Source organism: Cnephaeus nilssonii, assembly GCF_951640355.1.
Source record: "Cnephaeus nilssonii genome assembly, chromosome: 19".
NCBI lineage: Eukaryota > Metazoa > Chordata > Mammalia > Chiroptera > Vespertilionidae > Cnephaeus > Cnephaeus nilssonii.
Genome location: NC_137090.1, coordinates 34,928,338 through 34,951,840, shown reverse-complemented (window position 1 = coordinate 34,951,840; position 23,503 = coordinate 34,928,338). Strand labels below are relative to the sequence as shown.

Sequence of the window (23,503 nt, the reverse complement as noted above, 5' to 3'; positions counted from 1 at the left end):
TTTTGAGTTTTTTCCCCTCTGAGCTCAAATCCTGAGTGTAGGATTGGCAGGTGGCTGGACTCTGCCTTGAGGGGAAAGGAGGACCCCACCTCAGGGGTTGTGGGGCTAAATATCCAGTAGACGCTGGGAACTGAGATGGGGGTTGGGCTTTCACACTCCTACCACCTTGACCATATTTGCCAATCTTGCTCCAAAATACTTGCAAATCATCCCTTGGAGCAGTTGCCATTTCCTGAGCCTGGGAGCTTGTGACTTGTTCTCTGCAGCTATGGTGCCCGCCTGGCCCCTTAAGCTTTATGTCACTCCTGGTCAGGGCACAGGCACATGCCTGGACAGTTGGCTCTCTGGCTGAGGCCAGTGACAGCCCTGCGACTCCTCACCTCTTGCCCTGTGTGGTTGGCAGCCCAGTGGGGCCCCGTGACTCCAGGCACAGGGGTGGAGCCTGGCTTGGGCTTGACAAAGTGACCACTTACAGCCTTGAGCCTCAGCTCTTGGACGCCTGGCTGGAGGCTGGCTGTCCTGCTTCCTGTGACCTTGGGGACTTGAACCGGACGGGGCCCAGGGGGCCAGGGCCCAGTCTCCTTCCCCCACGCTGTTTTCTTTAATCGCTCCTCCCCAGTCGCTTCTACCCCACCCTCTCCTCCCCTAAACTGCTTCCTGGGCGGGAACTGTTTGGCTTTTTCCTGCCCCAGTTAGGGTTGGGGGCGGTGACTGTCGCAGCCCTTGGCCTTCGGGGGACATGGAGCCCAGGAGGGCGGCGCCTGGGGAGCATGGCTGGAGGCCTCGAGTGGCCACGGGGGCTGAGACGGCCGCAGAGCTCGTGTACCATCTAGCGGGGGCCCTGGGCACCGAGCTGCAGGAGCTGGCGCGCCGCTTCGGGCCTGAGGCGGCGGCGGGACTCGTGCCGCTGGTGGTACGGGCGCTGGAGCTCCTGGAAAAGGCTGCCGTGGGGCCCGCCCCCGACTCGGTGAGTCACTGCCCCTCCCTCTGCCACCCGCGGGGTCGCCGGGGGCCTAACCCTGAGAGCCCGGACTCCCAGCTGCAGGTGTCGGCGCAGCAGGCCGAACTGGAGCTGCGGCGGCTGCGGGAGGAGAACGAGCACCTCCGCAGAGAGCTGCGCTGCGGGCCGCAGGGTGAGTGCGGGCCAGGGCGGGGGCGGGGGCGGGCCGCTCAGAGACCACCTCCCGGGCCGCCGCTAAGCACTACCCTTCCTCAGAGGAGCGCGCTCTGCTGCGGCAGCTCAAGGAAGTGACCGACCGACAGCGGGACGAACTCCGGGCGCACAACCGGGACCTGCAGCAGCGCAGCCAGGAGACCGAGGCGGTGAGGGCGGGAGAGGCGGCGGGGCGGGGCTGGGCGGGGCTGGGCGGGGCTCCCTCAGCGCCCTGCCCTCCGGCCCTACCGTATGCTCCGTCCCCAGTTGCAGGAGCAGCTGCAGCGCCTCCTGCTGGTGAATGCAGAGTTGCGGCACAAGCTGGCCGCGGTGCAAACCCAGCTGCGAGCCGCACGGGACCGCGAGAGCGAGCGGGAAGGGATCGCGGAGTTGGCTCAGGATCAGGCACGGAACCTGGCCGGAGGTCCTGGGTGCGCACAGAGGCAGGAGCCGGAGCTGGCGACCGCAGGACCAGGAGGCCCGGGGACCTCTGAGGACCCCGTGAGTGCCCGCTGAGGTCAGGGACCTTTCCCAGTCCTCACAAGGGTGGGCACTTGGGAAGTGTGCTGTGCTGCGTAGCAGGTCCAATGGGAAGTTGGAAGGTGGCACACAAGTATGTTCCCCCAGCGGCCTCTGTCCTACTCTCATCTAGAGCACTGGTCTGTCAATTGTTGTGGTGCCCCCTGGCCTCCCCAGCCTCCCTCTAGAATGACCGTGATGACCCAGGGGCAGAGAGGCCCCAACCAAGGCACCCCTCTGACCAAGCCTCCCTCGCGCAGGCGGATGCCCCGCAGCAGGCACAGTGTCCCTCCAGCGTAGGGCAGTGCGGCTTCAGTCGAGAGGAGCTTGAGCAGATCCTTCAGGAGCGGAATGAGCTCAAAACCAACGTGTTCCTGCTGAAGGAGGAGCTGGCCTACTTCCAGCGGTGAGGGCGCTGGGCAGGAGCTGGGCAGCTGAGGGGCTCCAGTCACACCTGTTCCTGGGCTTCGGCTCACCTGCCTCATTCTTTGGCTCATTGGTATAAAAACAGTGACATATGCCAGGCACTGTGCTGGGCACTGGGAGGACCTGAGTCACACAGCCCCTGCCTTCCTGGAACTTCAACCAAACGAGGGAAGGGGAGTGCAGAGGGTCACAGCAGCCACAGCGGCAGTCAGACACCTAAGGCGGTGTGACACCTAAGCTAACGTTTGAGGGGTATCAGGCAAAGTGTTTCAAAAAAGGGTACTTTGGTGTGAGACTTACTTTTGGTATCCCCATCACTTTTCCCCTGTAGGGAGCTGCTCACAGACCACAGGGTACCGGGGCTTCTCCTGGAAGCCATGAAGGTGGCTGTCAGGAAGCAGCGGAAGAAGATCAAGGCGAAGATGTTAGGGACCCCAGAGGAAGCAGAGAGCAGGTAAGTCCCTGCCTTCATTCTCACTGAGCCAGCCCTCCCTCCCTTGTTCTGTTGAGCCTGATGACCCAGCCTGGTCATGCTCTAACCCAGCCTAGCCACCTCCTAAGTCTGTTGACCTATTCTGGTCACCCTATTTAGCTTGCTGACCCAGCCTGGTCATCTTTTGAGCCTTTTGTCTCAGACTGAACCTATCATCCCAGCTTGTCACCCCTTGAACCTAACACTCTAGTCTAGTCACTCTTTTTTTTTTTTTGTAATATATTTTTATCGATTTCAGAGAGGAATGGAGAGGGAGAGAGAGATAGAAACATCAGTGATGAGAAAGAATCACCGATCGGCTGCCTCCTGCACGCCCCTCACTGGGGAATGAGCCCGCAACCCAGGCATGTTCCCTGACCATGACCTCCTGGTTCATAGGTCGACACTCAACTCTTGAGCCACATCCGGCCAGGCTAGTCTAGTCACTCTTGAACCTGCTAACCTGGCCTGGTCACCCCTTGAGCCTGCTGTCCAGCCTGCCCTGCTGAGCTTGCCACTCTGGCCTGATTACTCCTTGAGCCTACTAGCTGGCCTGCCCTGCTGAGCCTGCCATTCTGCCTTGGTCACTCCGTGGGCCTGCTGATTTGATCTAGTCTGGTCTTGGTCACCCCTGAGCCTGCCTAGCCACCTCCTAAGTCTGCTGACCTATTCTGGTCACCCTGTTTAGCTTGCTGACCCAGCCTGCCCGGCAGAGTCTGCTACTCTGGCCTGGGCCTACTATCCGGACTGCCCTGCTGAACATGCCATTCTGCTTTGGTCATCCCTTGGGCTTGCTGATCTGGCTTGGTCACCCCTTGAGCATACTATCTGTCCTGCCCTGCTGAACAAGCCATTCTGCTTTGGTCAACCCTTGGGCCTGCTGATCTGGTCTGGTCACCCCCTGAGCCTGCATTCCTGAGCCTGTCACCTTTCTCTCTGGATCGCACTGCTCCCACTTACCATGCTTGCTGCGCATCCTGCTAATGCTGTTTCTCCACATCCATTCTTCAGTTCCCTGTCCTGGCTGTATCTGAGAGGAGTGAGACAGTAGCTGTAGAGACCTTCATAGAAAGCCAAAAGGACTGGGTTCAAAGAGCTTCCGGGCTAGTGGACACATGGAGATGCAGGACTCATGGCAGGCCTGCAGAGGGCATGGAAGCACTGTGCCCTTTCCCCATACCTTGCCCTTTAAAACTTAGGGCGCGCTTAGATCTCAGGACAGTAGGGTGGAAGGATGCTTCTTCCATCTGGCTATTACTGAGTTATAACCTTTTATAATAAATTGGTAATCTAGTAAGTAAAGTAAATAAATAAAGACTATAGCTGCAGCCTTGTCAGAGGTCTGTCCATCAGCCTATAAAATAAAAGTCTCAAGATGTCCTTCATCTCCCCAGTGTCTCCTCCAGCTTTGGGGACCCTGTTGTCACTTTGTTTTCCCCTGCTTGCTCCTGGGGTCCACACAGAAGGCTAACCATAGCTGCATTCCCATTGTCCCTCCTGGCCTTGATAAATGACCCTCACCTCTTTCCGCTCTTCTCTGCCTCAGTGACGATGAGGATGGCTCATGGCTCCTGCTCTCCAGCGATAAGGAAGACCATCCCCCACCCCCTGAGTCCAGAATACAGAGTTTGTATGTTGGGGGGAGAGGAAGAGGCCCCCCCTTGGTTCTTTTCAGCATCCCCTTTCCTACTCCCCTGATGCCCACCCTGCTGTCCTGAGCCCTGAGCGCGCCCCTCCCTTCCTGCTTCTCTGACCCTGGCCCTTTCACCTCATGCTGCCCTTTCTTCTTACTATGTCCCCTCTTCTCACCATCCCCGTCCTCAGCCCATATCCTGATCTCTCTGGCATCCAGGCTCAAAGTGCCTCCGGGTTCTCCCTGCAGCTTTGGCCTGTGTTACCGGGGTGAAGCAGAGGCCCTTGAAGCCAAGACCAGCAGCACAGCTCCCAGCGAGCGAGGGGCAGAAGAGGAGGCCGCACAGCAATCCCACTTGGAGCCCATGGGCAGCCCCTGACCGGCCCTGCTTTGCTCTCAATGAACATCTTTGGGGGTCTCAGGTGCCCCCGGCGCCTGACCGTGGAGTCTGACTATGGGTGGATGTGACCTCAAATGAGAACAGGACTCCCTCCTGCCCAGCCCTCCCAGGCTCTTTCCCAATCTTGGCCTGAGCCAGGGCATGACTGGGAGTTCAGCCTACCTTCCTTCCCTATATCTCTGAGCTAAGCCTCTGGGGTCAGATAAAAGTGCTTCCTCTCTGAGTCTCAGTTTCCCCATCCATGAAATGGAGAGCTGACTACCTACCTCCCAGAGATTTGCACAGATGGCCTAAGCTAATGTAATAAAGGAACTGCCCATGATATCCACAAACTGTCCCGCGTCTGTCTGTCAGTGGTCGGCCCCGCCTTCCCGCCCTGCTGGGCCAGGGGTGAAGGCGGGCTGAGGTTGTCTCACAGGGTTTCCTTAGTCGGCACTGGGTGGGGAGGCTTCTCCCAGCTTGGGCATCACTGGGAAGTATGACCTAATGGAAAACTATGGCTCCCCCCTCACCCCACCCCCGCACCTGTTCCCAACACCCCAGGACTTCCAGTTTCATCTTCCTGCCCCCTCCAGACTGAAACCAGCCCCTTCAGGCCCCACTCAGCACTAGTGACTGTGCCTGCCCACCCTCAGGGAGGTGCCTCATGGCAGCCCGCCCACCACCGCCCCCTGGGCCTGGTTTCCTCAGGAAGAGCCTTGGGAGGAAACAGGGAGGGGGTTGGGAGCTGTGGGGGCCAGGCCAGCTCAAACCCTCTCACTGCACCGGCCGCCATGGGCCTGAGGCTGCTGCTCCCACTGCTACTGCTCTGGACTCGGAGGACCCAGGGGTCTGAGCTGGACCCTAATGGGCAGCATGTCTGCAAGGACAACAGGTGGCTCTTGTGGGAGTCTGATGGCGGGGGGGGGGGGGGGGGGGGCGGGGGAGGTGAGCGATAGCTGAACTGGTGCTGAGGCATTGGGCGGGTAATGAGGGAGGAGATGATCATGGGGCTGAAGGGAGGGAGGCTTGGGGGCAGCCTGGAGGGTGGTGGATAGTCAGGAGAGATGGTGGAAAGGCAAGAGAAGGAGAGGGAAGGGGTTGGGGATAGTGGGCTGTGACGCTTGGCCAGGCCTGCCTGATGGGGCTGAGGCAGCCTCCCCCATCTCAGCCAGAGGCAGTGATCCACCTTTGAAACCAGGACACCACCCTTCCTAACCCCCTCCGGCTGACCCCTCTCCGCCCCACAGCCCCTCTGCTGAGCTCCAGTGCTGCCCAGGCTGGAGGCAGAAGGATCAAGAATGCACCATTGGTGAGTAGCCAAGGCCAACCCCCACCCCAAGAGAAGGGAGGACACAGCTCAGTGACCTTCCTACCCTTCTGGGGGGCTGACTTCCCGTCCTGAGCCCTGGAGCTAGGGTCCATCCTATGACGCACACACCCAACCCTGAGGGAACAGCTCTTGAGGGGGAGGGAACTGGGAGCCAGTGAGGGGGCTGGGTGTCCCCTGGTCAAGCCCCAGTCCTTCTGACCTAGGTGGGTGTTTTTCAGCCATCTGTGAGGGGCCCGATGCCTGCCGGGAAAACGAAGTATGTGTGAAGCCAGGCCTCTGTCGATGCAAACCTGGATTCTTCGGGGCCCAGTGCAACTCCCGTGAGTCCCAAGTCACGCCTGGGGGATGACCTTGCTGGGCAGAACTAGGAGAGCAGGGAGGCAAAGCAGGGAGGACCGACATCTTAGAACAGCAGGGCCAGAACCTCTCCAGTCCTCACTGAGGAAATCGAGGCCCAGGGACAGGACGTGACACTCCTGGGAGATGCCCTGAGTCATCTGGGTTTTGCCCATATCCACAGAGCCCTACTCACAGTTTCAGTCTGGGCCCTTCACCTTTCAGCTCAGAAAGGATACTGGTGGTTCCTGTTAATTGCAAAATGGATGCATTCACAGTCTCCCCCACGTATACCTGTACATGCATGGAGGGTGGAAGGAGGGCCTGGCCAGGCCGTCTGTCCTCTCTGGCAGAAAAAAAGAGCATGGGAACAGGGCAGCCATCAGGAATCAGGAATCAGGGTGGAGAGGAGACACGGGGAGGAAATGGGGTTCTCCTGGGCCCCTGTTGGCAGCACCCAGGCCTGCGAGGCCCAGCTGTCAGCCCAGTGGAGGACCCCAATGAGAGGGAGGAGGGGCATGGATGAAGCCCGTACCCCCCCCCCCCCCCCCCCCCACACACACACGCAGCCCCTTTCCCTCTCAGGATCTTCAGTGTGTTCTGGAATGTGACATGGGAGGCTGGGTCACTGCTAAGGAGTTTTGTAGTTCAGAGTCTGGGGCAGGAAGTGAGCTTTGCCCCAGGAGGATATGATGCCACATGTTCCAAGGGTCTGTTCCTGGCTCTTGGAGGATGGGCCCAGCTCCCTTTGTTCTGGGAGGGGGTCCAAAGCCTGCTTTTGTCCTAGGCCTGAGCCCGCTGACCTTCTTCCGTCTCTCCCCACCCCTCCTTTCCTGCCCCAAGGCTGCCCGGGCCAGTACTGGGGCCCCGACTGCCGCGAGAGCTGTGCCTGCCACCCCCATGGGCAGTGCGAGCCCGACACTGGTGTGTGCCGCTGCCAAGCCAACCGCTGGGGCAGCCGCTGCGAGTTCGAGTGCACTTGCAGCCCTCACGGGCGTTGCGACCAGAAGACCGGCGCGTGCCACTGCGAGGCGGGTTGGTGGTCGACCAAGTGCCACCACCGGTGCCAGTGCAACCCAGTGGCAGCCCGCTGTGACCAGGCCACGGGCAACTGCCTATGCGAGGTGGGCTGGTGGGGCCGCCGCTGCAGCTTCCGCTGCAATTGCCACGGCTCGCCGTGCGCCAAGGAGTCGGGTCGCTGCGCCTGCTGGCCGGGCTGGTGGGGCCCCGAGTGCCGGCATCGGTGCGAGTGCGTGCGCGGCCGCTGCAGCGCGGACTCGGGCCAGTGCGCCTGCCCGCCCGGCTTCCACGGCGTGCGCTGCGAGCTACCCTGCCCCGCGGGCCTCTTCGGGGCGCAGTGCAGCCACAGGTGAGCGAGGCGGGTGAGCGGGCGACGGGCACCTGCGCGCAGTGGGAGAGGCTGGGAAGGGAAGGGAAGGGAAGGGGAGAAAGAGGTGGAGGGAGTGTGACGGGAGGAGGCGAGGGCTCGGGGAGAAAGTTGCGGTGCTTTCCATAAAAATCTTGGATGGGCCTGGGGGCGTGGCCAGTGGTTGAGCTTCGACCTATGAACCCGGAGGCCACGGTTCACACTACCGGGTTGCCGCTCCATCCCCAGTGAGGGGCTTGCGGGAGGCAGCCGATGGATGATTCTCTCTCTCTCTCTGAGAGAGAGAGATAGGAACATTAATCAATGAGGAGAGAGAATCATCGATCAGCTGCCCCCTTGCACGCCCCCTACTGGGGATCGAGCCGCAACCTGGGCACGTGCCCTTGACAGAATCAAACCCGGGACCCTTCAGTGGGCCGGCTGACAATCTATCCGCTGAGCCAAACCAGCTAGGGCAAGATGTATTTTTTTTTTTTTTTTTAATCTACAAGGATGGGATGAAAGGGGGGATAAAAGATCCTCAATGCCCCAAAGTCCAGCCTCCCACACCCCTTTCATCCAGTTACTGTTAACAACAATAATACTAGTATAACAAGCCATACTTAGAAACAGATAAAGAATGACTCACACACCGAAACCGGTTTGGCTCAGTGGATAGAGCGTCGGCCTGCGGACTCAAGGGTCCCAGGTTTGATTCCGGTCAAGGCCATGTACATTGGTTGCGGGCACATCCCCAGTAGGGGGTGTGCAAGAGGCAGCTGGTCAATGTTTCTAGCTCTCTATCCCTCTCCCTTCCTCTCTGTAAAAAATCAATTAAAAAAAATGAATCACGTGACAAAATGATTGTATAGTCCCTTTGAGACTCAATAACTTTTAAACTTTGACCAACTCCACCCACAATACAATAACACGTTTTACATCCCACATAACACACACCCCCATATATATATATATATATATAACTGAAGTAAAAGCTTAACCAGACAACACATTTATCTTTACTATATATATAACATAATTTACAATATGTGAATATATAATATGTATATACTGTAATGTTTTTTATTCTCTCTCTTTTTTTTTCTGCTGGTTGGGATCTGCTATATTGATTTTATGAACTCCCCTCTCCCCTCACTAATGAGTCTAACCAAAATATATGATCCCAGATAAGTATCTGAGGGAGAAACTTCAAGTAACTATTACAGATCAATGAGAAATTAAGATAATATAAACCTGCTGTAGCTGGTTTGCTCTGTGGATAGAGCATCGGCCCTTGGACTGAAGGACTGAAGGGTCATGGGTTTGATTCTGGTCAAGGGCACCATACCTCGGTTGCAGCCTCAGTTGCAGTGTGTTGGGAGGTAACCAATTTTTTAAAAACATATTTTTATTGATTTCAGAGAGGAAGGAAGAGGGAGACACAGATAGAAACATCAATGATGAGAGCGAATCATTGATCAGCTGCCTCCTGCACACCCCACACTGGGGATCGAGCCCACAACCTGGGCATGTGCCCTGATCAGGAATCAAACCCTGACCTCCTGGTTCATGGGTTGATGCTCAACCACTGAGCTGCACTGGCCAGGCTAAAATGCTTTTATTTTTATTCATTTTCATGTTATGGGATAGGAGATAAACTACTGAGGTCCATCCCTGAGGTGTGGATGGAAGGGTGGGGAGACGCTGGGCAGAAGGGAGGCAAAGGTTGGGGTAATAACTTGGCTGCTCTGACTGGTGACCCTGGGACTCAGGGAAGGATGAGTACTGGAGTTGGGGGTTAGACGGAGAGGGCTGGAATCCTACTAGAGTTTATAGAGATCATTTATCCAACCTCTTTGTAGAACAACCTGGGCAAGCGGAGGCGCAAACCTGCCTGAATGCGTTAGCTGGGACCTGGATGCTCTCCAGGGCCCCTGGAGACCTGGGTGGGCACTCCTTCCATTTGCCCCAGGAGCTTCCCATGAACTTCTCTTCCCACCAGCTGTGGCCACTGCGAGCAGAACGAGCCGTGCTCTGCAGACACGGGCAGCTGTAAGTCCTGCGAGCCAGGCTGGAACGGGACGCAGTGCCTCCAGCCCTGCCCACCTGGCACCTTCGGTGAGAGCTGTGGACAGCAGTGCCCCCGCTGCTGGCATGGGGAGGCCTGTCAGCCAGACACTGGGCACTGTCAGAGCTGTGACCCTGGCTGGCTGGGGCCCAGGTAAGGGGCCAGCCTGCTCAGGGTGGGGGAGACCTTCCTTCAGAATCCTCACCCCAGCTGCTCCCTCCGGGATAGGCGTCCCCTCCCCAAACACACATTCACACAGCCCCCGGGGCTGCCACCGGGCAAAGCCTGACGGGGAGAGATGGGCGCTGATGAGGCCTGGGCAGGGTTCTCTTCCAACTCCCTGCCACTCAGGCTCCCTGCCCTCTGCTCCCTCCAGGGATCTCTGGTTGGTCACCTGTTGGGTTTGGCCCAGCTTCAAGGCCCAGTTTGTACCTGAGCTTCACTGCTGAGGACCCACAGTTGGGTCCCTGAGTCTAGAAGCATGGGGGACGATGGGTTAGAGCCCCCTTTGGGGGCCGGGCCTGCCCCGCCCCCCATTTCAAGTCTTGCCTCACCTCAGGTGTGAAGACCCCTGCCCAAATGGCACCTTTGGGGAGGGCTGTGGCTCAACCTGCCCCACCTGTGTTCAGGGGGCTTGTGATGCTGTGACTGGGGAATGTGTCTGCAACGCTGGCTACTGGGGACCCAGGTGAGGACTGGGGCCCTGGCAGAGAGGCGGGGGCCTAGGTCAGGCCTCAGTGCAAGCTGTTGCCTTAACTTCCCTTTTGGGCTCCTCCACCTTCCATATCCCACCCAGCACCCTCAGAACTGAGAAGTCATTCTTCCTGTTGTGGGGTCTGCATCTTCCAAAGGGGCTCACAGTAATGCTTATTGAAAAGGCCTGGCTGCCTACCTAGATGGGGAAGCTACCCAGGGGTAGGGCTCCAAACCCCACTGTTGTTTCCCTAAGGCCTTTAGGTAGTAAAACCTAATCACGTCAATGTCTCCAGTGTCAGATCTACCACCTCTGGGACAGAATCTAGAATAACATGGAAAAGACCTCATTTCATAGAGGAGAGGACCAAGGCCCAGAGAGTTAGGGGCAGGGCTGGACCTGGCTGGCTTCCAGACCCCGAGGATGTCTGATGCCATTGGCATCTTGCTCAGTTCATATTAGTGCTGGGTGGGTAAGGGATGAGGCTCATGAGAAGTGGACTCTGCCCGAGGGCTGGGGGCAAAGGACAGCTTGGGGGTAGTTTCCATGGGAAATGGGCTTAGGGGCTGAGGGATTCTCTCAAATGCTGCCAGGGGCACTGAGAATGTGGCTCTGGGGCAGGAGAAGTCTGCCCAGGCATCATCCAGGGAAGTCTGATGGCAGGGGTGGGGACCAGTGCCCAGAAACCTGCCTTCCTCTACCCCTTGCCCACCTCCACCCCTTCTCACCCAGCCTTCAGCCTGTCGCTCCTTGTCACCCACAGCTGCAACGTGTCATGCCCATCTGGCTTCCATGGAAACAACTGCTCTGCTCCCTGTGAATGCCCAGAGGGCCCCTGCCACCCTGTCTCCGGGGCCTGCCAGCTGGGTAAGGTGGAAAGGAGGGTGCAGGGTACAGTCACCCAGGAAAGACTGGCCCTTTCCATGGGCTCCAGAAGCGCATCATTTGCCGGGGAGTCTGAGCCCACCTCAGAGACATTCCTTATGCCTGAAATCTGTATGGATGCTCTGGGGTCCCCTTAAGATGTGACAGAGTCCCTGTTCCCTGAGAAACCAGGCTAGCACCCAGGAAACAAGCAGGTAGGGCTGGACGCTGGGATGTGCATCAGGCATGAAAACTAGGGCCAGGGTTTGTGCGACAGACCATGGACCATCAGAAGGGGCCAGGCCAGCAGGTGGCCCCCAGGCTGAGCAGACTCTCCGTCTCTCAGAAGAGACACCCACAGGTGGAAGACTCTGGGGCGGAGGCAACTCAGTTAGAGGTGAGACATGTATGGGAGATGAGAAGGCCCTGAATATTTGACTATTGCTCATCTCCCCCCGCCCCCAGGGTCTCACAGTCAGGATGCCACCCTCATCGCTGGCATCCTTGTGCCTCTGCTGCTGCTCCTCCTGGGCATTGCCTGCTGTGCCTGCTGCTGTTGGGCTGCGCGGTTGGACCCCAAGGACAGGTGAACACTGGCTTTCCTTTTAGGGGTGGGGAAGGGCTGACCTCGTCACACACTTAGGTCAGAATTGATGGGGTCGTTGGGAGTGGCCTGGAGACAGCCACTTGCCTTCATCAGAAGCCTTCAGGGAGAGTCCCATGTGCAGGGGCAGCAGGCTGGGGAAACTCAAACCCACAGCAGGAGGCGGAGGGTGTACTAACAGGGGCCAGAGCAGGAGGGGGACAGGGAAAGCAGCAGGGCAGCTTTGGGCTGGGAGCAGAAGAGACCAGGCCTCACACACACCCAGAAAGGAGAGTGACATGGAAGTCTGGGCGGCGGTTTAGCAGAGAATGGGGCTTTCCCGGAAAAGAAGAGGAAGGGTTTGGTGTTGCGGCCCACTGGAGACCGCCGCTCCTAACCAGCTTTGTTCCTTCACAAAACCTCTTCCCGTTTCTCTGCTCCTTGGAGACTCGCCGCATCATGGAGGTCCAGAGCAGGGGATGTGGGGGCAGGAGGAGGAGCACAGCACAGAGGACACCGATACGGTGACTCGGTTGGTCACTGGCCCACACAAAGCCTGGGCCCTGTTCTCTGGACTCTGTCCAGTGCTCTCTTACAGTTCGCACACTAATCCTCAAGCATGTCATCCTGCGTGGGCTGGGGGCACTCACAGATGAGCAGGCCCAGTGGCCTGTCCCCTGGGGCATAGAGCCTGGGGCGGGGAGGACGCCCCTCACAGGAGGACCAGGGCATGTGCCAAGGCTGTCAGAGGAATGGTAGGAATGAAGCGGTCACTTCCAGCATGGGGATGGGGCCAACAGCAGGCTTCCTGGAGGCGGTGTCACTTCCAGAAAGCCGGGTGAGCTGGGACTCAGCTAGGATGGTGATAGCACATAGCTGCCTTTTGGGGAACCCCACCTGGTGCCTGGTGCTGTAGGGGGTCCTGAAAAAAAGCTCTGATAGATTGTAGTTGTGCCCATTTGACAGATAAGGTAACTGAGGCCCAGAGAGTTGTAAAGTTTGAGCAGAGTTGCTGCCCCAGGTCTGTTTGACTTTAGAGCCAAGCTGCCCGCTGTGGCAGGCCCGAATCTTGGGCTCAATGGTTTGGACTTTACTCTGTGGCCACAGGGAGCCACTGAAGTGGACACAGCCCCTCTGTCACCCTTCCTCACTCACAGTAACCCCAGGACCTGCCCCGAGGAGGGGTCTCACACTGACCACCTCCTATGCCCTCAGGCCAGCGAGTGATGGAGCTGCTGTGTCCAGGATGAAGCTCCAGGTCTTGTGGGAGGCGTTGACCAGCCTGGACTTCGCGCTGCCCTGCAGGTCCCTCAGCAGCCACAAGCTTCCCTGGGTGACAGGTAGGTGGGCGCTGAGGGTCGGGGCTGGAATGGGACAAAGCTTCCCATCAGGCTCTGTGCCTGACCTGGAGCCCCCTGCAGTCTCCCACCACGACCCGGAGATCCCCTTCAACCACAGCTTCATTGAGCAGCCCTCTGCTGGCTGGGCCTCGGACGACTCCTTCTCTTCTGATTACGACTGTGGAGAAGAGGACGAGGATCCTGCCTACTGCGTGCCACCCAAAGAAGGTAGGCCCCCCGCCCCCGGTTGCCCACTGGGGCTACTTTAAATACTGCTTGGGTGTCTGGGAATCCTTCTGATCCCTTTGTCCTGCAGATATAATCATTCCCTATCCTCTCTAATAAAATGGTAATATGCAAATTAACCATCACTCCGCTACATAAGCCACGCCCACCAGCCAAGCCACACCCACCAGCCAATCAGGGCGAGTATGCAAATTAACCCCAATCCAAGATGGCTACAGCCACAGTGAGCAAGGTTTCCCAGGTAACAGAGCAAGCCAAGCTTTCCATAGCCGTTGCAGGCCTAAGCCTCCACTCAAGCTACAAAGTTTCAATTATAGAAGGTAAACAAATTCAAACAAATGGTGGCAGAATGGAGCTTGAGAGAGCAGGCCAGGGTTACCGGCGGCAACAGGGGAAGCAAAGCTTTCCGCACACCCTGGCCGGGCTCACCCGCTTAAGGCTACAAAGTTTCAATTGTAGAAGGAAAATAAGTTCCAGATACCAGGGCCTCCCCTTGGGTTGCCAAGGGGCGTGGCCGGCCTGCAAACCACCACAGGCCCCTCGCTCAGGCTGCTCCACGCCCCAAGGGAACCCCACCCTGATCCGGGACACCCTTCAGGGCAAACCAGCTGGCCCCCACCCGTGCACCAGGCCTCTATCCTATCTAATAAAAGAGTAATATACAGATTGATCATCACTGCAACACACAATATAGCTGCCCCCATGTGGTTAAAGATCCTGCCCCCATGTGGACACAAGATGGCCACCACAAGATGGCCAGCAGGAGAGGGCAGTTGGGAGGCACCCGGCCTGCAAGGGAGGGCAGTTGAGAGGGACCAGGCTTGCAAGGGAGGGCAGTTGGAGGTGATCAACCCTGTAGGAGAGGGCAGTTAGGGGTGACCAGGCCGGCAGAGGAGGGAAGTTGGGGGCAAACAGGCTGGCAGGGGAGCAGTTAAGCATCAACCAGGCTGGCAGCGGAGTGGTTAGGGGGTGATCAGGCTGGCAGGCAGAAGCGGTTAGGGGCAATCAGGAAGGCAGGCAGGCAAGCAGTTGGGAGCCAGCAGTCCTGGATTGTGAGAGGGATGTCCGACTGCCCGTTTAGGCCCGATCCCAGGGATCGGGCCTAAACGGGCAGTCGGACATCCCTCCAGGAGTCCCAGATTGGAGAGGGTACAGGCTGGGCTGAGGGACAACCCCCCGCCGTGCACGAATTTCGTGCACCGGGCTTCTAGTGTTCTATAAAGTGTTCAATCTTCTACTGTGGTTCATAATGGAGACAAGCTAGATTCCCGTCCTTACCAAGCTTTTAGTCTGGTGGGCAATGACCAGACCCTTATAGGATGGAGTGATATGTGCTTGGATGGGGGACATGCAAAAGGGGCTATAATCCAGCCATGTCAGAGGAGATTGGGGTCAGGGAAGATGTCTCAGTGACATTGGAGTTGAGTCTAGCAGAATCACAAGTTAGCCATGTGAAAGTTAGGGAGAGGTGGGAATGGTGTTTCAGGAAGAGGGAGCAGTGCACACAGGCCCAAAGGGGAGAGGGACATGGCTGTGTGGCATTGAAGGGTTTTAGCTTGGACAGAGTGTGTCATTAAGTCAAAGAAGGGTGGGAGGTGAGAACAGAATGGAGAAGTAGTAGTGTCTATTGACACTGCTGTGCCTGCCTCTTTGCATCCTCACCCTCCACTTTGCCCCGTGTTTGCGGCCTCCCAGAAGATGCTGACCTGGGTACGCAGGATGGGTTGGGGTGGCCAGCCCAGCTTTGGCCAAACTCTTCTGTCTCCTCCGCCAGGGGTGGTCCCTGTGGCCCAAGCAGAGTCACCAGAGGCCAGCCTGGTTGATGGTCCCTTCCCACCCCCCGAGGATGCCTCCACACCATTCGCCATCCCACGCACTTCCAGCCTAGCACGGGCCAAGCGACCATCGGTCTCCTTTGCTGAAGGCACCAAGTTTGCACCGCAGAATCGCCAAAGCTCCGGGGAGCTCTCCAACCCGCTCTGGAAGTCCAAGCGGCTCTCCCGGGGCGGCCAGCCAGGTCCTGAGAGCCAGGAGACTGAGGAGTCCACAGGCCCTGACAAAACAGAAAGGGACAAGGTCCCTCCTGGGGCACCCAGCCCCAAGGATTCAGCCACGGGCCACCGCCGGCTCCCACTTTGTGGCCGGACAGTGGCTGAGCGCGTGGAAGCCATTGAAAGCAGTGTCCAGGAGAGCTCAGGCTCCGTAACCACAATATACACCTTGGCAGGGACACCCCGGGAATCTGAGGGCCCGGTCCGGTCTGTCCTCCGCCGTTTTGGTAGCTTCCAGAGAGGCCAGGCAGAGCCCAAGGTCAAGAGTGCCATCCCCAAGCCTCCACGTCGGGCATTGAGTCGGAACAAGGGCAGATCCGGGCTGGCCTCTGGCTCTGCCAGTCAGAGCTCTGGCCCAGCCCCGAATGAGGAGCCCGCTGGGGCCTCGCAGCCTGCAGGGACTGGGCCAGAGCAAGTGGCCAGTGGGCTGAGGGATGGCATCAAGAGCTCAGGGGGGGTCCAGGAGCTGGCCCCCGGGGGCCCCCCAAAACAGGATCCCCAGAAGCTGGCTGACGAGGAAGGGCAGGAGGAGCCCCAGTATGAGAATGTTGCACCCATCTCTGGGCCGCCAGAGCCCTGAGGACCGTGAATTTGGGGAGTGGGCAGGCTATGGATGGGGGGTAGGCACCGAACTGCCTCTGCATCAGATTGTATTTTGTGCCGGAAAAAGGTCCCAGGGCCGGGAAAGACCTACCAGAACCTCTGCCCTTCCCTGGGGAAACATCTGAGGTAGAGGCCAGCTGGCTCTGGGCCCTGGCGGTGTTCCAGGGAAGGTCTGGAAGGCCTGGGCAGAGACCCCACGGGATGGGGTCAGGAAGGGGAATGAGACGGCTGCAGGGACTTTTTTCTGTTGTCCTGGACTTTGCTTACCCCAAAAGGCTATTCTTTCCTTCACTTGCAAAATATTTTTCTGAACTGGAAAACAACCTAAATGTTGGATGATAAAAGATTGGTTAAATAAATATTTTTTATGATGGGTTCCTAATCAACCATGAAAAATTACGTTGTGTAAGAGAGTGAGAGAGAGAAACATCGATGGGTTGCCTCCCACATGGCACCCCAACCATGTGCTCGTACCCGCAACCTGGGTATGGGCCCTGACCAGGAACTGAACCCGCCACCTTTGGTGTAAGGGACGATGCTCCAACTGAGCCACACTGGCCAGGGCTTACTTTCTTTTTAAGCTTTTGTATAATTTGCATATTCTCTACAGTGAATATTCTTTTTACTTTTCTCACTCGATTGAACTTTTTTAAAAAAAGTAATGTTCTTTGTTAAAAGTAAATAGAACTAACGTTATGGACATGTATGAAGTAAAAATGAGATTTCCCGTCTCCGCAGAGGAGTCTGGGGGATCAGGGAGGCCAGATTTACTTTTCACTGGATGTCTTTCGGTCTCGTTCGGAATTCTTCCCTCACGTAGTTGTATGACCTAGTCAGGAAATAAAGAGCAGCGATTTCCCCCCCAACCCTGTGCTCAGAGAATCTCATGAAAGTTTAGATGCTTCCTTTCAGATGTTTTTCTGTGCACATGAAAACAAAAGAGCATACTGTTCTGCAGTTTACTCTTTTACTTAATGTATCCTGGGTATCTTTTGGCGCCAGTAAATATAAAGCTACCTCTTTTTATTAAAAAATGGCTACATGGGATCCCATCATGTGGAAATAACATGGATTATGTAAACCATCCCCTACATTTAGGGATTTGGGTTGTTTTTAATTGTTTGAGACTATAAATGATGCAGTGTTCAACTTTGTCCATTTTTTTATATATTTGTGCAAGTTTTTCTGTAGAAGAGATCCCTCAAAGTGGAATTGCTGTGTTATGGAGTCAGAACATTAAACATTTATGTATTTACTCCAAATTGCCCTCCAAAAAAGTTGTATGGCTTTATACTCTCACAAATTATGGTGGTATCTATTTTCTCACACCCAATCTGATAAGTTCAAGATGGTATTTCATTATTTTAGGGCAACAAAAAGAAAGTAATAGCAGGTCAAAGGTTTTTTTTTTTAATTTCATAGGTAGAGTCACTTTTATTGAGAACTATAGTTTTAGGAAAGGTTAAATCTTTGATCAGATAAAAATATTTTTATTTTTGCTTTTTAACCATAAAAATGACATACCGTATTTTCCGGCGTATAAGACGACTGGGCGTATAAAAGATTTTCCTGGGTTAAAAAGTTGTCTTATACGCCAGAAAATACGGTAATTAAAATCTGATTTTCTATGATTATTCTAAGATTGAGCTTCTTTTCAAATCTTTATTTGTATTTTTCCTATAGATTATCTGGTTATTTTCTTTCCCCAATTTCATTTGAGGTATTCATCTTTTTCTCAGTGATTTATATATTTCAAAGATATTAAAGATATATAATGAAATTAGTGAGCAAAGATAATGGGAAGTACTGTGGGGAGTAGTTAGGGAAGGTTTCCTGGAGGAGCTGTCCAAAAAGGGACTCTGAGGTCCAGAGGTGAGAGAACAGCATGTGATTGGAGCATCTAGGACCAGGCAGGTCAACCAGCCTCCCTGGGGAGAAAGAGACTGGTGGGAGGAAGGAGCCTGTGTGGGTCAGGTTGGAGACCTTGAACTTTATCCTGCAAGACAAATGGTAGAGTTTCTGACTGATTTTAGCAGAGATCAGATTTACCAAGGTCAGATTTTTAAAAAAATATATTTTATTGATTTTTTACAGAGAGGAAAGGAGAGGGATAGAGTCAGAAACATCGATGAGAGAGAAACATCTATCAGCCGCCTCCTGCACACCCCATACTGGGGATGTGCCCGCAACCAAGGTACATGCCCTTGACTGGAATCGAACCTGGGACCCTTCAGTCCGCAAGCCGACGCTCTATCCACTGAGCCAAACCGGTTTTGGCCCAAGGTCAGATTTTTAAAAAAATATATATTTTTTACTGATTCAGAGAGGAAGGGAGAAGGAGAGAGAGAAACATCCTATATAATATCCTATATAATAAAAGCCTAATATGCGAATTGTCCCCTCAGGTGGTCATTCAACTAGGAGTTTGACTGCCCGCTATGACATGCACTGACCACCAGGGTCGGCACAGAACATGGCGACAATGCGCTGGCAGCAGTGGAGGCGCTGCCAGCCCCGATGGGCCCTGATGAGCGGCGGATGGGGAGCAGGTGAGCAGGCGGTGCCAAGCCAAGGTGGGTGCGAGTGGCCCTGATCGCCCCACTGATCACTCAGCAGATGGTGACCAGCTGGCGGTGGGGGGCGGGGCCACCGCCCAGCTCCCAGGCACTGAGGGAGAAAGGGCACATAGCAATATTAAAATATTTCTTCTAATTATTTTCCTTTCAATGTGCACGAATCCGTGCACCAGGCCACTTGTGATGAGAGAGAATCATTAATTTGCGGCCTCCTGCACACCCCACACTGAGGATCGAGCCTGCAACCTGGGCATGTACCCTGACTAGGAATTGAACCGTGACCTCCTAGTTCATAGGTCGATGCTCAACCACTGAGCCATGCCGGTGGGGCCCAAGGTCAGATTTACATTTTATATAGCTCACTGGGGTGGGGTGGGGTGGAGAGATGGATTTCAGGGGCTGCGATTGGACGCTGGGTGAAGCAGTTGGAGTCCTAGGAGCACAGATAAGCAAATTAGGAAATATGGCTGTATTGGCAGGCTGGGGTGGGGTGGAGAGGGACAATAACAGCAGGTGTTGAAAGGGTGGATCATGGTCTCTACGTTCAGTGGCTAGTGGGGCCATTAGCTGAGAAAGAATAGGAGGAACAGTTTTGGAGAAAGTGAATTATTCTAGAGAGGTTTGAAACAGTTTAGAAATGTGTATGGAACAGCTACCTGGAGACGGCCCTCAAGCAGGTGGCTCTAGGAGGGAAGGACTGACGTTTGCCAAGTGGTAGTCGCAATCTTGTAAGTGGATGAAAAATTCTGCAGCCTGGATAACAGGATAGGTAACCAGCAAGGATCCCCCAAGCCTAGGGCGGCAGGATGGTCTGAACGAGGGTGCCAGCGGCGGCTTCACAGCGGCAGAGGGCGCTCTCGGACTGGGCGAGGTGGAACAGAAGGCTACTGGGGCTCCCGCAGCCCTGGGATCAGCCAGCTCCCAGCGCCTGCCTGGGAGACCAAGCCGAATCCTCGGGAAGGCCAAGGGTCCTCTGAGGTCAGGCTAGTGTCTCTGAGCGGAGAGACGAAGACGGGCAGCAGAAATTCCGGAGCCTGGGCTCCCTCCCCCTGCCCTGGCAGTTCTGGGCAGGTCCAGCTCGCTTATCAGACTGGGAGCTGGAGCCCTCCCGACTCCACACCTTCTCCCGGAGGCCTGATTTGTCCTTGCAGCTCGGCGCTGCCCTGAAGAGGGCCCCCTGAGGAAGACAGACGGGAAAGGGGTGGAGGTGGAGCAGACAGTGGGTATGGGGTAGTCAACTTGGCACGGTTCCTGAGGGGCCAAGGGGAGTGGGCCAGAGTCTGGATGGGGCAACAGGGGAGACACTGTGCTAGGGGACAGACAAGCCCCAAACTCCCACCTGGGGGTCCCCGAGGGACCGGGCAGACGGCACCCAGGAGCGGGGTCGGTGAATCAGGAGAACAGGGAGAGGCACACCGCGCCTGGGGTCCGAAGATCCGGAATGGGCAAACATTGCCTGGGTGGGGGGGATCCTGGGGGCAGGAGGAACCAGAATGGGTTGCGCTGGGAGGCGGCAGTGCAGGCGGCGGGAGTGGAGCGACCCACAGGGAGCCAGAGCATCGAGGCCTGGTGCCCAGGGCAGAGTTCGGGAAGTTGGGGGCTCTAAAGCGGGTCGGAGAGCGGAGTGCAGAAGCCGAGCTGGGTGCGCGAGCGGGTCGGGAGTGATGCTGGGGGAATCGGGGGGCCGGGTAGGCTGAGCCCAAGACTCCACCCAGGGCAAGGTTTCGGGGTGGGGCTCCGGAGAGGCGCTAGGGCAATGTCTCCAGGGGTGTCCAGCCCAGCTGTGACTCCAGTTTAAGGTGGCAGAGCAGAGGCTCGGCCCACCGCTATCCCAAAGCACCCCCAGTTCTCCTGTTTGTCTCGGAGTCCGGCCGGAACCGGCTTCTGCTTGCGGCCGGGCGGGTGCCTACTGATTGGCCAACGCCTGTTTCCAGCCCACGCAGCCAATCAGCGTGCAGCAGTGTTTTCGTCTCGGGGTCCTAATAAAAGGGCTGTAATAAAAGGGGCCAGAAAAGGCGCCGGCCGGGCCCGACACACGTCCGTAGGAGCCGGGTGAGCTGGGTCCTGGGAATCGGGCCTCGGGGGAGGGGGCCGGGGGCAGAAGGCTAGCGAGTAGGGCGCGGGGGGGGGGGGGAGGAGGTTAGGGAGAAGATGTGTGAAAATATGAGAGGGAAGAGATTGGATGGTTGAGGAGCTGACAGAAGGGATGACGAATTTAGGAGGAGCAAAGAAATGGAGGGACGGAGATCCGCTTCCATCGAAACGGGCCAGTTGCAGGGGACACAGCTCAGGATGGGGGTCGCGCAGGTGGCTCGCGCCGCCGGTTTGAACCGGCTTCGCTTCTCCCATGCGGGGTTCGCGTGGCCGCAGCGCCTAGCGACCTAGACTGCGGCCAATGGCGCGGCAGTTCCTGAGCCGTCAGGCCAATCAGCGGGCCGTGGGCGGGCCGTAGGCGCTAGGTGCGCTGATCCTGTGGTTGAAAGAACCAGCTCTGGGGAAGGGTCTTCGCTGCGGGCGGGCGAGCGGGCGGCCGTCAGGGTCCGAGGGAGTGGCCGCCCTCAGGTGCGCCCCGGCCCAGGTGTCTGGATCTCAGGCTGCCGCCCCCGCAGACGCCCAAGCTATGTCAATCATGCTGGGCGCCAGGACTGACTGCATGCCCCTGAGCTGGCGTTAGTCCCTTCCTGCTAGCATACCTCAGTTTACCTCTGAGTGAGCTGCGGGAGAAGTCTCCCTGCCTGGCCGGAGCGGCTCTCTCATCGCCGAGGGCGGCCGCACGAGCCCCCCGCGGCGGGTGGCCCAGGTCCCGGGCCAGACGGGGGCTCCCTGAGCGGCGCGCACCTGCAGTCCGGGCCGCGGAGGGGTGACGAGCTCCGCGCTGCCGCAGCGGCCGAGCGCGGCCTCCCCGACTGGCCGGGGCCGGGCGCTGACGCTGAGGTCTGTGCGCAGGTGGCTGCAGAGCCGGAGCCGGGCCACCTCGCCGCGTCATGGCGCCCACCCTGGCCACGGCCCATCGGCGCCGCTGGTGGATGGCCTGCACGGCGGTGTTGGAAAACCTCCTCTTCTCGGCAGTCCTCCTGGGCTGGGGCTCGCTGCTCATCATGCTCAAGTCGGAGGGCTTTTACTCCTACCTGTGTACGGAGCCAGGTGAGACGGGCGCCTCGGGCTCGGTCGGGGAGGCTCCTGGAGTGGGAGCTTTGGGACAGGGCGAGATGGCGCAACAGACCGAGCCAGCAACACTACCTGGCGGCTGCGCAGCGCCTCCCAGCCAGCAGAAGGCCTATCTGATCCTCATCCAGCTCTCCTGGGTACATATCACTGTCCCCGTTTTATGGATGAAAAAACTGAGACTCCGACAGATGTTCTGACTTGCCCAGGGCCACACAGCTAGGGGCCGTAATAGAATCAGAACCCCGAGTCCAGGGCGTTCTTTCCACACCTGGGAGCATTGCTGAGCACCTCTCCTCCCAGGGCCTGGCCCATCGCTGGCCTGGCGTTAAGCATGTTTCTCCCTGACTGTAGAAAAAGGAACTCCTGACTCAGTGGCTGGGGTGTAACAAGAGAGAGAGGAAGTGGCTTGGCCTCCATCCGGTGGAAGATGGATCTAGAATTTAGGTGTTTTTTTTAGTCAGATCATTATGGAGTCTTTTAAGGGCTTATCAGATACAATTTCTTGTCTATTTTTGCTGCTTTATGATTTTCCAACGGACATTTCCTCCCACAAGCTGTGAGAACATCACATCACAGTGGTCCATGGGGGGGGGGGGCGTATTTATAAAAATGACTCTAGGTCTGTCCTTTCCCTTTGCCACATCATTGGTGTTGCCGGATGCAGGCTGAGGTTGCTGGTCTACAAGAAATCAAACCCCCATTCCTACCTTCATACCTCCCAGCCCTGTCTGAAGGTCCTAATTGTTGTCAGTAGGTCCAGCCTAACTGTGGAACTCCCGTGACTCCCAATTTCTACCCTCCTACCCACTTCCTAGACCCGTGGTCAGCAAACCGCGGCTCGCGAGCCACATGCGGCTCTTTGGCCCCTTGAGTGTGGCTCTTCCACAAAATACCACGGCCTGGGTGAGTCTGTTTTGAAGAAGTGGCATTAGAAGAAGTTTAAGTTTAAAAAATTTGGCTCTCAAAAGAAATTTCAATCATTGTACTGTTGATAGTTGGCTCTGTTGACTAATGAGTTTGCTGACCACTGTCCTAGACAATCTGGATAGGAAACATTTTCCTCTGCCCTCTTGCTGTCTCCAGCAGTTCAACCTAATCGAAGTAATGCCTCTCCCCAGTGCCTTTGTCAGCCAGCCCCTACCCGAGTCCCTTTAGACAGAGAGATAGCCCAAGCGTGACCCCCTGATCACACCACCAGCATGCTTTGCCTTTCTAGAGTTCTTACTTTGAGGGAAGAAAAAGTTTTGAACCAGTTCATGTAACTCCATGTAGAGTCCTCCCCGCTTTTCTTCTCTGATCTTCCCAGGATATTCCTGAGTGTTCCAGTTTCTAGGAAGCGTAGCTGGAGAGGTTTAGGGCAGGAGAAAGGGAGTGTGTGTGTGTGTGTGGGGGGGGGGAGTGGGGGGGAGATATGCACAGGCTATTGGCAGGGCAGAGCGTGTATCATTTAGAACCTTTAGCCTTTAGCCACTCAGAAATATTTCCTGATAGCCTAAGGGTTCTTGGCAGAACTTTCCCCCTGTCAGCAAGAAATCTTGGGAGACGGGAAAGTCACTCAGACCTTGTTCCTTACACAAGCTTTCTACTCTGTCCCAGAACTGTTAGGTTAATGACTCTGGAAGGAACAGGTTGGAGTATTTGGCTCCTCCTCGCCCTCCCTCGCTCCTCCCTTTTAGATCATGGCCCTTCCTGC

The 23,503-nt window shown here is 56.6% G+C and overlaps 3 protein-coding genes across 10 annotated transcripts in view; all 3 read left to right on the top strand.

Annotated features, from left to right (window-relative positions):
- The first annotated feature begins 414 nt into the window (after positions 1–414).
- On the top strand, positions 415–5,236 carry RILP (Rab interacting lysosomal protein). Of its 4 annotated transcripts, none has more exons than XM_079798618.1 (8): positions 417–967; positions 1,040–1,133; positions 1,217–1,323; positions 1,421–1,654; positions 1,933–2,078; positions 2,430–2,552; positions 4,117–4,200; positions 4,423–5,236. In XM_079798618.1, the coding sequence occupies exons 1-8, from the start codon at positions 740–742 to the stop codon at positions 4,580–4,582; spliced, it is 1,176 nt and encodes a 391-aa protein (XP_079654744.1). In that variant the 5' UTR covers positions 417–739; the 3' UTR covers positions 4,583–5,236. The 4 variants fall into 4 exon arrangements, with proteins under 4 accessions (XP_079654742.1, XP_079654744.1, XP_079654743.1 ...); XM_079798619.1 differs by having other exon boundaries at positions 420–967; positions 4,453–5,236; XM_079798616.1 differs by having other exon boundaries at positions 415–1,133.
- Positions 5,110–17,374, top strand: SCARF1 (scavenger receptor class F member 1). Of its 4 annotated transcripts, none has more exons than XM_079798614.1 (11): positions 5,110–5,477; positions 5,833–5,894; positions 6,134–6,235; positions 7,095–7,620; positions 9,620–9,838; positions 10,245–10,373; positions 11,143–11,246; positions 11,709–11,829; positions 13,042–13,166; positions 13,248–13,394; positions 15,187–17,371. In XM_079798614.1, exons 1-11 carry the CDS (start codon positions 5,377–5,379, stop codon positions 16,041–16,043), a joined length of 2,493 nt encoding a protein of 830 aa, XP_079654740.1. In that variant the 5' UTR covers positions 5,110–5,376; the 3' UTR covers positions 16,044–17,371. The 4 variants fall into 4 exon arrangements, with proteins under 4 accessions (XP_079654740.1, XP_079654741.1, XP_079654739.1 ...); XM_079798615.1 differs by having other exon boundaries at positions 5,255–5,477; positions 13,285–13,394; positions 15,187–15,439; XM_079798613.1 differs by lacking the exon at positions 10,245–10,373 and having other exon boundaries at positions 5,255–5,477; positions 15,187–17,372.
- Positions 17,375–20,560: 3,186 nt separating this feature from the next.
- The window catches only part of SLC43A2 (solute carrier family 43 member 2), a 45,757-nt gene continuing 42,814 nt past the window's right edge, over positions 20,561–23,503 (top strand). Inside the window, exons 1-2 of one of the 2 annotated variants that reach the window (XM_079797062.1) lie at positions 20,561–20,694; positions 21,589–21,786. In XM_079797062.1, coding sequence (XP_079653188.1) covers positions 21,627–21,786 — 160 coding nt within the window. In that variant the 5' untranslated portion in view covers positions 20,561–20,694; positions 21,589–21,626. Of the gene's footprint in view, positions 20,695–21,094; positions 21,787–23,503 lie in introns of those variants that run through there. The other variant, XM_079797061.1, reaches the window with a different exon arrangement.

What these genes read in the sequence shown, in the direction of transcription:
- RILP (XM_079798616.1), top strand. Translation starts at nt 740, where the DNA reads ATGGAGCCCAGGAGGGCGGCGCCTGGGGAGCATGGCTGGAGGCCTCGA. An exon ending in GCAGCCAGGAGACCGAGGCG is followed by an intron (nt 1,324 to 1,420) that starts GTGAGGGCGGGA and finishes CTCCGTCCCCAG; the next exon opens with TTGCAGGAGCAGCTGCAGCG. An exon ending in GAGCTGGCCTACTTCCAGCG is followed by an intron (nt 2,079 to 2,429) that starts GTGAGGGCGCTG and finishes TTTCCCCTGTAG; the next exon opens with GGAGCTGCTCACAGACCACA.
- SCARF1 (XM_079798612.1), top strand. Translation starts at nt 5,377, where the DNA reads ATGGGCCTGAGGCTGCTGCTCCCACTGCTACTGCTCTGGACTCGGAGG. An exon ending in GGATCAAGAATGCACCATTG is followed by an intron (nt 5,895 to 6,133) that starts GTGAGTAGCCAA and finishes GGTGTTTTTCAG; the next exon opens with CCATCTGTGAGGGGCCCGAT. An exon ending in CGGGGCCCAGTGCAACTCCC is followed by an intron (nt 6,236 to 7,094) that starts GTGAGTCCCAAG and finishes TCCTGCCCCAAG; the next exon opens with GCTGCCCGGGCCAGTACTGG.